This window comes from Rissa tridactyla, chromosome 3 (assembly GCF_028500815.1).
Source record: "Rissa tridactyla isolate bRisTri1 chromosome 3, bRisTri1.patW.cur.20221130, whole genome shotgun sequence".
Taxonomy (NCBI): Eukaryota; Metazoa; Chordata; class Aves; order Charadriiformes; family Laridae; genus Rissa; species Rissa tridactyla.
Genome location: NC_071468.1, coordinates 34,861,603 through 34,873,888, shown reverse-complemented (window position 1 = coordinate 34,873,888; position 12,286 = coordinate 34,861,603). Strand labels below are relative to the sequence as shown.

The 12,286-nt window shown below is 48.2% G+C and overlaps 1 protein-coding gene across 6 annotated transcripts; it reads right to left on the bottom strand.

The window, feature by feature from the left end:
• Window positions 1-1,437: 1,437 nt before the first annotated feature.
• Window positions 1,438-12,264, bottom strand: MRPL14 (mitochondrial ribosomal protein L14). 6 transcript variants are annotated; one of them, XM_054196094.1, is made up of 4 exons: window positions 11,856-12,056; window positions 11,552-11,764; window positions 11,204-11,301; window positions 1,438-2,083 (listed from the first exon to the last, which is right to left on the bottom strand). In XM_054196094.1, exons 1-4 carry the CDS (start codon window positions 12,039-12,041, stop codon window positions 1,720-1,722), a joined length of 861 nt encoding a protein of 286 aa, XP_054052069.1. In that variant the 5' UTR covers window positions 12,042-12,056; the 3' UTR covers window positions 1,438-1,719. The 6 variants fall into 6 exon arrangements, with proteins under 6 accessions (XP_054052069.1, XP_054052071.1, XP_054052073.1 ...); XM_054196096.1 differs by lacking the exon at window positions 11,856-12,056 and adding an exon at window positions 4,753-4,846 and having other exon boundaries at window positions 11,552-11,783; XM_054196098.1 differs by lacking the exons at window positions 11,552-11,764; window positions 11,856-12,056 and adding an exon at window positions 12,191-12,264.
• Between the last annotated feature and the right edge of the window lie 22 nt (window positions 12,265-12,286).

Below are 12,286 nucleotides of genomic sequence, written 5' to 3'. Positions count from 1 at the left end.
GACAGTTGTGCTCATCGCTGTGACCAGCATGCAGTTTGTTCACCATCCTCCTTAGCAAAATGGCACAAACATCACCTCCGAGCACGGGAAGTTCCTCCTGGAAGCCGATCAGAAAGACTGACATCAGCCAGGCAAGCGTCTGCTCCGCTGAGATGGCAGCAGGCAGAAGCCTAAGCAGCAAGCAGGCGGAGGGCTCAAAGGCAACACCTGCGGGGTTCAGGAGGACTCAGAGCAGCAGAGCCAATGTCCACCAGCACACGGACAACAGCTGGCAAGAACGTCTGCCAGCAGCAGCCAATTCCACTCTCCACTGAACTGGGCAGCACATAGGCTTGGGCTCTTCCAGTTCACAGGAAGTTTTACTAAGGGGGACAGTGACCTTACTTAAAGGTTGAGCCTGAATTTAAATTTGAAGCACCATCTTACCTGCGTTACGCGGAGTAATGGAGTACGAGGGGATCCAGGGCTCACCTTTTCCATGGGCAATGTGGATTCCACAGTGGGTGGCATGGGCAGATACATCTGCCAGAAGTAACTAGCTAAAGTGTGATATAGCTCAGCACTGCAGCCCTCAGATCTTCACGTAGGGGCAACACAGGGCCAAGGTGAGGAGCTTTCCCAGCATGACAGGGAGATGAGGTGGAAGGACAAGGCACAGCCAGCTGCCACTGCCACCGGACCCATGAGGAGTCAGCTCAGGGGCCTGAAGTTGGCCAGACTCCCACTGGCCGCCTCCCCTGCACCCTCTTCCCCAGCACTGCTTTGCAGGAGTACTCTGCCCTGATGTCCCTTTACCTGCCACGAGCACCAAGTGTCTCTGCTCAACTCCATATAAAGGCAGCTGTTTGGCTCCTGGACCACAGCTGTCCCTGAAAGCAGTACAGTACTGTTTGCCCACTACTGTGCCCGAGCTTAGGAAGCACCGCTGGACAACAGACAGTCTCGCCAACCAACATCACAGATAATGTCTGACATGGTCCCAAAAAGCAGTCCAAAAGGAAGCTGCTTTCTATGGATCTTTCAATCTGAACCCAGTCCTTGCGTTACTTGGAGAGCACAATTTCCTGAGGTTGGTCAGGTAGAGAGCACAGGCTGCATCTCAAACCCACCCCCATTCACTTCCCTTTCCTACCTCTGCTTCCCCACCTCTGGCATACCCTGTTCAACCACGCACCACCAAAGCTGGAGGTCATTATGCTCTCCCAATTCTGATTCCTCCTAAAGACTTTTCTTAGGCAAAGATGTACAAATTAATCCTTTTATCAAATGTGCCCAAGGCAACAACAGTTCATTATATCTCTCTCCTACTCTATTACATGTGAATTCATTTTGTAGACCACAGTGTCACTGGGCCACGGACTGACAGTGCTTTGCTCTTGGGGAACCGGGAAAGGCAGAAATAGGGAAAAGAGAACATAAGCAGTACAAAACAAGAAGGATTTTCACATTCTTATTTTAATGATTAGAGACCAAATTAACACCACTGGACCAGTAAGAGTGAAGGAGCATTTCCCCAACACACTGCAGAAGTTCTGTGAAATAAATCCATCCTATTTGGGAGAAACCCCAGGTATTTCAATATTTCAACTAATTGTCTGCAATTCTTAAACAGGAAGAGAGACTCTTGACGACTCAACTTTTTCACGTTTCACCATTTTCTAGAAAAGGACCAAGGAACAGCTACTGTATGAGAGAATTGCCAGAAACCATTCCTGGCTTTCATACAAAGTTGCGGGCAATAGCCAATACTTTGGAGAATTCTCCTTTCCGTCGCAGCATATAGGGTATTGGTGTTTTTATTCTAGTCCCTACTGGATTTCCATTGTCTTCTATGAGTACCACATTGTTGGAATCAAATCTAGGCGTCATGGTGGGGCCAGGCATCTTGTGCCCTACAATCAAAGCTTTCTTCTTTTCTCCTTTGATAGCCAGAAGGATTGTATCTCCTACTTTGCCAACTCCGGTCTTGTTATACACGTGGATACATTTTGGTGGCCGGTGGTACGGCGTGTTCCCCAGGGCGCTGTTGTCCACCACTCGCACGCGGGTGAGTTTCTGTATCGCTTGGCATGCTCCAGTGATACTAGCAAAGGACAGGAAAGAATGAGAGACAGATCTCCTCAATAATCCTTGGGGAGCAAGGGCAAACCCAGCACAGAATCTTGTCATTATAGAAACCATTCGGAAGGCGCCAGCAACAAATACATACCATACGGGTGACACATTGACTGCATTCAATGTGCTCTTTGAAAGCCAGATGCTACTCTGGGCTTTGCACACCCTTCACTAAATGTCAAACATAAAACGACTGTTCTACTCTGAAACACGACTAAAAGATGGTGTGAAGAGTGGCTTGCATTTTTGGGGCTTTTTAGCAACTGCAGATGATTCCATTCAACTTCAATTTACAAGCAAAAAAATGTGCTTGCTTCTGCCACAAACAGCCTGCAGGAAGCTAAGGCTCAAATCAGGCTCTTTCAATCTTGTAGACAGTTCCCAGCAATAAAGACTTTTCTGACCAATCTTCTTCTCATTGAAGTCTACGAGGGCCTGCCATCTTATTCCGCTTTCAGTGAGACCTCTGAGGCCCTGCTGTGGCTGTGCTGCCACCAACTAGAATCTAATGGATCATCATCTTCCCCATGTGGGAGGAACCCAGAGAGATATGTCTCTTCTGTATCTGCTTGCTCTGTCAGATTATTAGGAGTAAGAAACAACAGAAATAAACTGCATGATACAAAGTTGCTAGATCTGACTCTGAATATGCTTGGGAACAGCAGGAATAAACAGAAATAATTCAACCTCCCTTTCAAGAATGGCTATTCTGTAAGCCAGCAAGCTCAAATTCAAGTGATTCGCTGCTTCTCTTCAAAGGACACCCAAACACAGACCGTCAGAAAAGCAGGAAGATCCTTTCTACTGCTAAACCACTGCTTTGCAGGAAGGTACTAGAAACATGCTGGCCAGGCAGCTGCAGGAACACCAAGCTGCTGCCAGCTGAACTACTCAAACAGACAGCGTATGGAATCAACCTACTCATTCACCTTGTTTTGCAGCGTAGAAGTGTGTACAGTACATAAAGACCAATGGGGACCACCACCTCTTCTTGAAGATGAAGGACCTGTATGTCCAATCATAGAACGGTTTGGGTTGGAAGGGACCTTAAAGATTGTCTAGTTCCAGCCCCCCTGCCATGGACAGCGAAACCTTCCACTAGACCAGGCTGCTCAACGCTCCATCCAGCCTGGCCTTGAACACTTCCAGGGATGGGGCATCTACAGATTCTCAGGGCAATGCTGCCTAAAAGAAGTGCAAGCGTATCAAACACAGTGTGAATGGATATCAGCTGAAGCAGACATTTTTACATGCAGTAAGGGAAGGCCATCTGGGTCAGTCTGTTACTCTAACTGCTCCAGAGGCCCAGTGCTGCCTTTTGAGATTTGTTTCCTACAGCAGAGGCCTAGCCCAGCCTTCCCCTCTAAGCAGGCACCTCTCTCCTCTCTCAGAAGTTCACTCACCTCTGCAAGCAGCTGCCCTGTCCCACCCCATCCCCTGGCAGGGACAGTGGTACGCCACACTGCCTATCCTCCGCTTGCCAGGCTGTGGCTGCACAGCAGGGAAGGCGAAAGGGAGGAAGTTGGAAAGGGACAAAAGCACTGTCACAGGAAGGAAAGGGGAAACCTAGGTGGGACCGAGTCCGCAACGCAGCAGCAGCAAACAGCTGTAAGAGAGATTGCCCGGGTGCCACTAGACAAGAGTAACAGGACAAGGAGGACTTTTTTTCCCGTCCTTTCTTCACTTCTGCCACAGTCTTGGAGCAAAACCCCACCACACCCAAAGCAGGCCCACCACAACTGAGAGGTTTTCCCATTAAGACTGCTGATGTCCTGCAGTAGCACTGCTTACCTCTGTGGACTTGGCCTCCCTCTCGCTGTCAGCGTATATATATACTTTAAATGTCTACTGGCCAATGCTCTCATGCAGCCCATTTACAGAGAAAGCCAGTAAGATGTAAATACCTCCTTGAGATAGCTCCTGGGACCACCACACAACCTAGCCCTCAGCATTGTCTTAATCCCCTCTCTAGACCAAAGTCATGGGAATGACCATTCTCACCCTATAAACTGAAGCCCTGAGCCTTCAAAGAGCTATATGCTGGAGATTCCCCATACACGCATAGAGCATACTGTGGGATTAGCCTCTAAGCTTTGTGCAAAGCATTGTAAAACATGAGACCCATAAATTTAAGCAGCTTTAAATGCCTTGACCCTGGAACAAGGACCTAAAGGAAAATAACAAAGTGGACACTGTTAAGGCACAAGGCAATAATTTTCAGGTTATTCTTGTTCTAAATAATTGAAATAATAAACTCTGGAATAATTTTAAATATCTAATTGGCTTTACATCAGCAGGGGCTGGCTGTTGCTTTTTTGGACTTGGCTGAGAAACACAGACACTTTCAACTTCTGTTTGCAGGCCCTTGCAATGCCCTCAAAAGCCTAAGAATCTCCTTACGAGCATACAAAAATGCAGAGTTCAGACCACACTTAAGACTGCCAGGAACCTGCATCTGTATTTGTGTTTGGACTCACTTTACAACCTGTGAAGAGACAACTATGAGATTTGTTTCATTATATTACCCTTTTTGAATTAGAAATACTGGATCTTATGCTTGATCTACTTAATAGCATCTCTTTCAATCAGGAAATTCTCCCAATAAAACAAAAGCAAAAGCAGGATTTGAAAAATTACCTGAAGTGTCGCTGTATCACTGTGCTGCTTAGATGGCTTAAGGATAAACCCAACTGCGTATTCAATAGAGCCATTTGGATTCTGGTAACCCAATCTGCGTAAGAAACAAGAGAATTATGAACTCTGGAAAATGGACAGAATTTGTTTTGCTTCCTTTCCCTTATGTGAATCGCACATCAGAGCCTCAGCACCTCTTCAGAAGCTGCAATCCACAGCACAGAGTGGTAACAGCATCCGCAGGGTGCTACAAAGCAGATCAACAACCCCTGCCTGAATTCAGCAGCCAACATAATTCAGATGCATATACCACAAAGCTGAACTCAGTATCACTGCACTGCAGTTTCCTGCACACAGAGGTAAAGGCCCTTCTGCATGCACTGTGAACCACGTAACAAGCAGGTCTGAGAATGTTGGACGTGAACCAATTTAGAGGCGGCAGTGACCAGTAAAAGCTACCATAGTTACTTGTAACAGCTACCAATGTTACCTATAAAATCAAGCAAAAAGCCAGAGATACTCTGCAGGCTGGCATCACAGCTTCAAGAAACAATCTGCCAGACAAGGGGTGAACCAAAACACCACTGGTGAGGGTACGCTCCCTCTCCGCATACACAAGGTGTTCAGCAGCCTGTGTTTAGAGACCAGAATCACACCTCTGCCAATCTCGCCCTGATAAAACCGTTCCCTGTAACTTTATGGGGCTCGCTCAGCCCAAACCAAAATACCACCTAACTCAGGTTAACCTCTGAGGCTCACCACACCCTCTTCTCTGACTACATCTAAGGCAGTTCTCTAACCTCATTCTGTCAGGCTGATGGGGACCAGCTTGCACACGCAATTGCGGAGGCTTGTCTGAACCCGGATCATTTTGCCAGACATCAGTTAGGGAGTGATGACCCAGGCAGCTATGCCAACAGATCCAAGTGAGGGGAGAAAACAACACCGACCTAGAGCCAGTCCTCTTTCAGGCCAGCTTTGGTAGAGCTAAGACTTTCCATCTGACTGCAACTACCGCTGTGTGACACTGCTTGCTTAGACGTTGGCAGTGGAACCAGCACATGCTCCGCTTCTCTCCTGCCTAAAGTAAACATTAAAAATACATTGACCTCTTATCTCCCTTCGCCAGCTCTCATCAGCTTAGGGCCAAACTGTAGCAGTACCTTGTAAAGCCATTTTCTTAACTTTTATTTTAAAAACAAAGCTGACTTAACTTCTCTAGGGAGAAAAAAACACCCACATAACCTTCCGACAGACAATGCCACAGCTGTTCTTATTACAACCAAGTAAAGCCCAAGCTAAATCTTCACTCTCTCTTTGCTTTTGTTTTTCCACAGTGTGTTTGCTAACTTGGGGATATATGTAATTTTTAGGGTTTGCAGTTGTCCTACAGAGCAAGCATTACCCGACAGCAAGATGAGAAGCACTGAAGATGTGCACCACAGCAATTTTGTAGCAGTGTTCCTCGAGCAAAGCACACAACACATGGCAAACCACCTTGCCTGTCACACAGGCAGGTTTGGAAGAGACCAGGAACAGCCACAGCTTACATTTATTTGCTAAACAAAGCCACTTTTCAGTGGGGTAGAAGATCTCCAAATGAGTTCAGAGCTTCTCTTCACAGCTCACCTGCACTGTCCCCTCTGAAATGAGATTCCATGAAGGCTGTGTTTTTGCCACAGCTCCTAACGAAAACAAGGCCCTGCAGTATTTACAGTGCTGCTGGGAATCAAGGTCCAATTACCCAAGCCTTGCTGCTGCTAGGATTTCTAAGCAAGTTCAGCTACGTTGCCTTGCTGTAAGCCCACACTCTGTGTTGGCGGGGAGGACAGCCTGTGTCCCATTCTGCACTTCAGTGTACTGTTTCCCCGTGTGAAACTCAAACCCAGTAGGTAATATTGCTCCTACTTCCTCCACAATCACACTGAGGCTTTGGATCCCTCTAGAAAACCCAAACAAGCATCAGCAGCAGTGAGCCGGCCTCTCTGTTGTCTTTGACAGATGTCTCCCAGGGGGGTCTGGCTCTCCTCCCCTAGCAGGCATGGTGGCCTTGGTGGCAGGAGAGGATGGGCCCGATTATCGTCACCACTATATAAGACCGACAGGAGAGGTCTGCTGGCTTGTGGCAGGGCAGGCACGTGCGCACACTCTACCCACTGTCAGAGGGACAGCAATGTCAGGACCAGCATACCTAGATGTGCTCAAGGCCGCATGTCAGATTCCTGAAGCTCTGCCTAAACTCTGAACTCACTCCCCTCTCCTGGGAGGAGTCGCCACTTGTTTCCTCCCTCTGGCAACAGTGAAGGTTTGTAGTTACAAAACTACCAGCAGAAGCATCAACAGCGTTAAGTATCCAAGGACTGTTTATTTTTCCAGATGACTCAGTACCTCCTTCTTTGCTAAGAATTATTCCTCAGCACATTAAGATGTGTCATGAGCTAAGAAACTTCGTATGATTGATTATTTAGTATGAAGCATCCTGTTAGGAACTGAGTAAACAGGGGGGATGCTTCCAATTACCAGGAAGGTTCAGGGTGGAGAAAAAGAGAAGAATGCACCTGTGGCATGGAGTACAGCATGCAAGGGTGCAAGTGGGTTCATGAAGAGTGAATCACATTTTCAGCTATTGTAACATGTCACCTTCCCTTCTAGAAACAAACAGCCAATAGCCTGGGTCTGTCTCCAGGCGCTCCTCAACCAGACCCAGTCCCGACTTGCTCCCTCTGCGGCTGTGAACAGGGCGCTCCATCTCCTCCACCCTGTCTTCCCCTCTGTGGAGCAGCTAATTACTAACCTAAACACCGAAGGGCACAGAAGCCACTCAATCTGTCATGCTGGGTGCTGCCACACGAATGCTCCGAGTGCAACCAAAGTTGAAGAGCCGCTATGAAGTGATGAGAGCCATTGGCCCCGGCTCTCCTTCCTAGTGCTGATGTTGCCTCACACCAGCAGGCCTTAAAATGGCTCAGAGGAGGCTGCAGTTAGCACAGGCACAGGGAACGCACGTGACCTGACTTTGCTTATGAAGGTGGCTCCCCCAGGGTTGTCTCTGATCAGGTTTCAGTGCTCGGATTACCCGAGGTGTATGGGAAGAGTATCTCCATAATGCTCAAGCACAGGAAAATCTGCAGGAATTCCCAGAAATCTGCTGTTGGTATTGCCCGATTGATGCAGGAGTGCACCCTACAACACCCTGGATAGGCAAAACACCACCGCTGCTTAGTACTTAGTCACTAATACACTCTTCACCAAGGAATTATCTTGGAAGGGACTTTTGGAGGTCATCTAGTCCAATCTCCTGCTCAAGCAGGATTAATTTCCAAGTTGTTCAAGCTAGGCAAGAACAGTATTTAAATAGACACTATCCTAAAATGAAAGGCCCAACACAAAGACAACTACTGATACAGTGCAGGGCACACATAGCTGCACCAAAGCAGTGATAAAGAACTATGCAGAGCAACCTTCTCTCCCAGCTCCGACCCTGCCGCTCCTAAATTCTAGCAGTGGCTCTATATCATAGTTAGAGAGACTAATTTCTTAAACCCAGAAACATAGAGACACTTTGCTTCTCTCCATTCCACATATCAGTCAAAAGCGCAGACCTCAGAGTGACTTCAGAGCAAGACTAAGAAAGGGTGAGGAGTCTGTTAATCAAATATTCACTAAAATGACCCAATTTCTACTTCACTGAGTAAGTCTGAGCACGCAATAACCTGCTGCAGCAAACACTCCCTTCTCAAGGGCCCTTCAGTCATACCACACTCAATGCAACAGACTGACATCAAATTCCAGCACCGCACAACAAAGGAACCCTTCACCAGTTATAAAGCTCTGGAAGTTATTTACCCACTGCACCATTTTCAAGTGCCATACCACCTTCACCATTTCCCCTTGAGATTAAAGAACTAACTTGTATTTACTGCAATCTTGAGTGGTTTTTGAATAGAGGAGTTCTGGAAAATTTCATCCCAGCTAACAGAAGCAGGCCACATACAATATTTTCATCAAACGCATGCACACATGCGAGTAGACCACCTCAAGGAGTTGATACAAACCAAGGACATCTTCCAGACACGGAGGACAGGATTACATACTCATTTTGAACCAACATCAGGGCACACAGTACCACAAAAGAAAGCCCTGTGTCCCCGCAACACACATTGCCATCACCTCCCTTAGACTAGCTCTAGCATTCATGTAAATCAGCCAGTCTTCAGCTAGATCAGTTCCCTGATCCAACTCATCCCATGGCCACATGAATGCCAGTGCGAGGGAATGTGGCAAAACACAAGACAGGGACTTCTCCTTTCACTGCCAACCCAGACTTACGTCGTGACAGTATCTCCAGAGAAACGCCAGCAGATTTGGACAGGAAAAGGATCCCTTTCGTTTCAGCACAAATACTGATGTGCTTCACAACAATAGTCTGTATGAATCTTCACTATTAACACAGCCATGTGAGCACTAAAAAGTTCTGCATCTTAACACTCAAGAGGTCAGTGCAATGGCCCTGATCAAGTTTTTATCAGTGGTGTATACCCTAAAAACCAGCCAAGGTGCCGTTCGTACCCTGCCTGCATCCTAGAGTAAACGTACTTTTAAATAGAGCTGTTACCTAGCAATCCAGTATTACTTTCCTTTTTAATCACAAGCTCCCTATATTCCCAAGATCTGTAGTTCCACAGTCATGCAGCTATTTCTTTTCCTTCTTTCTGCTAGTAACTTATCCATACGAACAGGCCCCAAGGAAAACCAATGGATGCTGCAAAGCAATTGCTGAGGCCTACTACCCAAAGCCTGCTGTCAAACATACAAAATAAAACAGGAAAAAATATTCTTCGCTTTTATAGTAGTAACCTGATCTACACAGTCAAACAGTGGGGGCCAACATCCCCTTTATTCTTCTAAGAGACCAAAATAGACATGCTCCAGGCACCACAAAGATTTGAACTGCATCTGTCATGCATCATTAAAACACAGGAAATAAATCCAAGACAATATGTGCGATGCAAATACCTAAACCCCTACTCTGCCATTGCAGGGTTATTTATAGACCGTCTGCCAGGGTGAGCTACAAGAGCCAACTGTGAACTACAGGACCCAATCCATTCACAGCTCTCCTCATAAAGGAAACGATGTGATTAAGGGCTTGTGTGTGTTAAAAATACACAAGATATTCATTACCAAGACATAATTGGTTTTACATTAATGACACACAGAAAGGCCGGGATTCACAAAGAGGAATTAAGTCTTTTCCAATTCCCTTTATGAATAGGATTAGCTATTAAACAGGATATTTATTGATCCAAGTTACCAACAGAAACTCATTACAGGTACATCTGTTAACAATTTTGAAGCAAAACACACTAACCTCATTTTCCAGATCACAATCAGGAAAGGCAGATAAAAAAAGAGTTAATACCTTTAATGGAAAACTTACTTTTGACGTTTTAAGTCCCAACTCTAAGGTACTTACGGCTCTTAACATTCTAGCATCTGAGCACCTTAAACCATTCTATATATTCATATTCACAGCATTGTACTAAAATAGGAAGGCATTATTCCCAGTGCACCAGCAGGAAATTAAGCTAAGGAGAGGACAACTTTCTGTGTGAGGTCAAAGGAAAGGAGCAGTAAAACAGGTACCTAACCCCAGAAGCTCTGCTCTGGTATGGTCTGTGGGGCTGGAGGTGAAGCTCAGAGAGCTCCCTCTCTGTCTCTGCCTTCTGGAATTATATGTGAATTCAGACAACTGCCCACACTCCCATAACTTAACACAGATATCACCTCTCAAATGTATCTTTACTACTTCTAAAAGTATTGAGGTCTCGGAAACAGGGCGATAGGTGGCAAGCCACAAGACCAGATTCGGTTTCCAGCCCTGACCTGGTCCCAACCAGCAAGGTGTGATCACAAACCAGATAGCAGTAACTGCGCTGGGGGGGGTTGGGGGAGGGCTGTCGCAGGGAGGAGGACAAAACAAGAAGAGATGGGGAGCTGTGGCTCAACCATAAAAAAAAAAAGTCAGGAACCACTGACCTAGGCTAGTTGTTTACAGAATAAAGAACGATAGTGGCTCCAGGCCTTCCTGATAAAGCTACACCAGAAAAGGATATCTGACACAGACAGAACTCAGGCTTAAGAGAAACCTAACCTGGAAACAAAGGCACACTCATGCTGCAAGGCAGCACAGAGCTACCTGCAGCTTTGCTGGAATAAGCTTGCTTCTCACTCAAAACCTTCCCTTAACTCATTTTCTCTCCTTCCAAACAAGACCCTCACGATAAGCCTGGGGAACTTTCAAACCAGGCAAGTGAATGCAGCTCAGATGAGCATCTGTGTCCTGGTTTTACAAGGGCTCTCTGCCTCTCTGCTTTTACTAAGAGTAAGTCTTTCACACTTGTAAGAAACCTGTCACACAGTCATCTTCCCCAAATTGTCTCCCCTTACTCACCAGACCTCCAAAGGAGTTTTCTGGAGAATAACCAGCAAAGCACAGGCTGGCACCCACACTTCCTGAGTCCCCATGACACACACGAGCAAATGCCATGCCTGTCAGGACACAAGAATTTTGGTCCAACTTTGCTGCATGACTACTCATACCCACACAAGCCGAATCGTGGCAGCACAGCCCCGCATGAATTCTGAAGCAAAGAAACACTCTGAAGGACACACATGCAAGAGCATCAGAATAGACTCTGCATTTTCCTCCTCCCCCAGGCCAGACTGTGAGGGCACAAGCTGAAGCACAGCAGGAGCAGAGGGTGCTGCCTGCTGCGAGAGGCAAGATGCTACTGCTCACCTCAGCTGCAGCGAGTGCCCTGCCTGCAGGTGACACAAAGGCTCCACACAGCCCGGGCTCTGTCTCCCAGCTGCTTTTACAAGACGGTATCTGCCCTGCTGCATGCCACTCAGACTCAGTCACTGGGCCCAGCGTTTCCCAGCCTTTTTGAAGCAGCAACCCATACTCAGGGTTTAGGCGTTTCAGGCCCTGTGCCCGATGCATCAGCGACACCTGCAAACGGCTCGCTGTGAGAGACGGGCGGCATGGCCGGTACCCGGAGGAAGAGAAGACCCGGGCAGCCCAGGCGCCGCAAAGGACTCACACACTGCTCGCACCGGCACTGTGGCCCGCTCCCACACCGACGCAGCGCCCCGGGGACCGCCCAAGCCCCAGCGGAACGCCGGCACCCTGGGAGCGGCCTGGGCAAGGCCGCTCGCAGGCCACCGGCTCCACAGGCCGCGTCCCGTCCCGCCCCGCCCGGCAGGCCTAAGGCCCCGCCGCGGCCCATGCGCCGCCGGCTCAGGGGTGGGATGGGGCGGCGCGCTGCCGCCCGGCTGTCCCCGCTCCGCTCCCCACCGCCCCGGCCCACCGCCGCTCCCGGGGCTTCCTTTGCGCCCACCGCCCACACAGGCCCCAGTCCCCAGCTCCGCCGCGCACCTCCGAGGGGAACTCGGGCCCTCCGCCCGCAGGCCCCCGCGCATGCGCAGAGCCGCCGCCGGGCCCCGCCCACCGTCGCGCCGACCCCGCCCACCC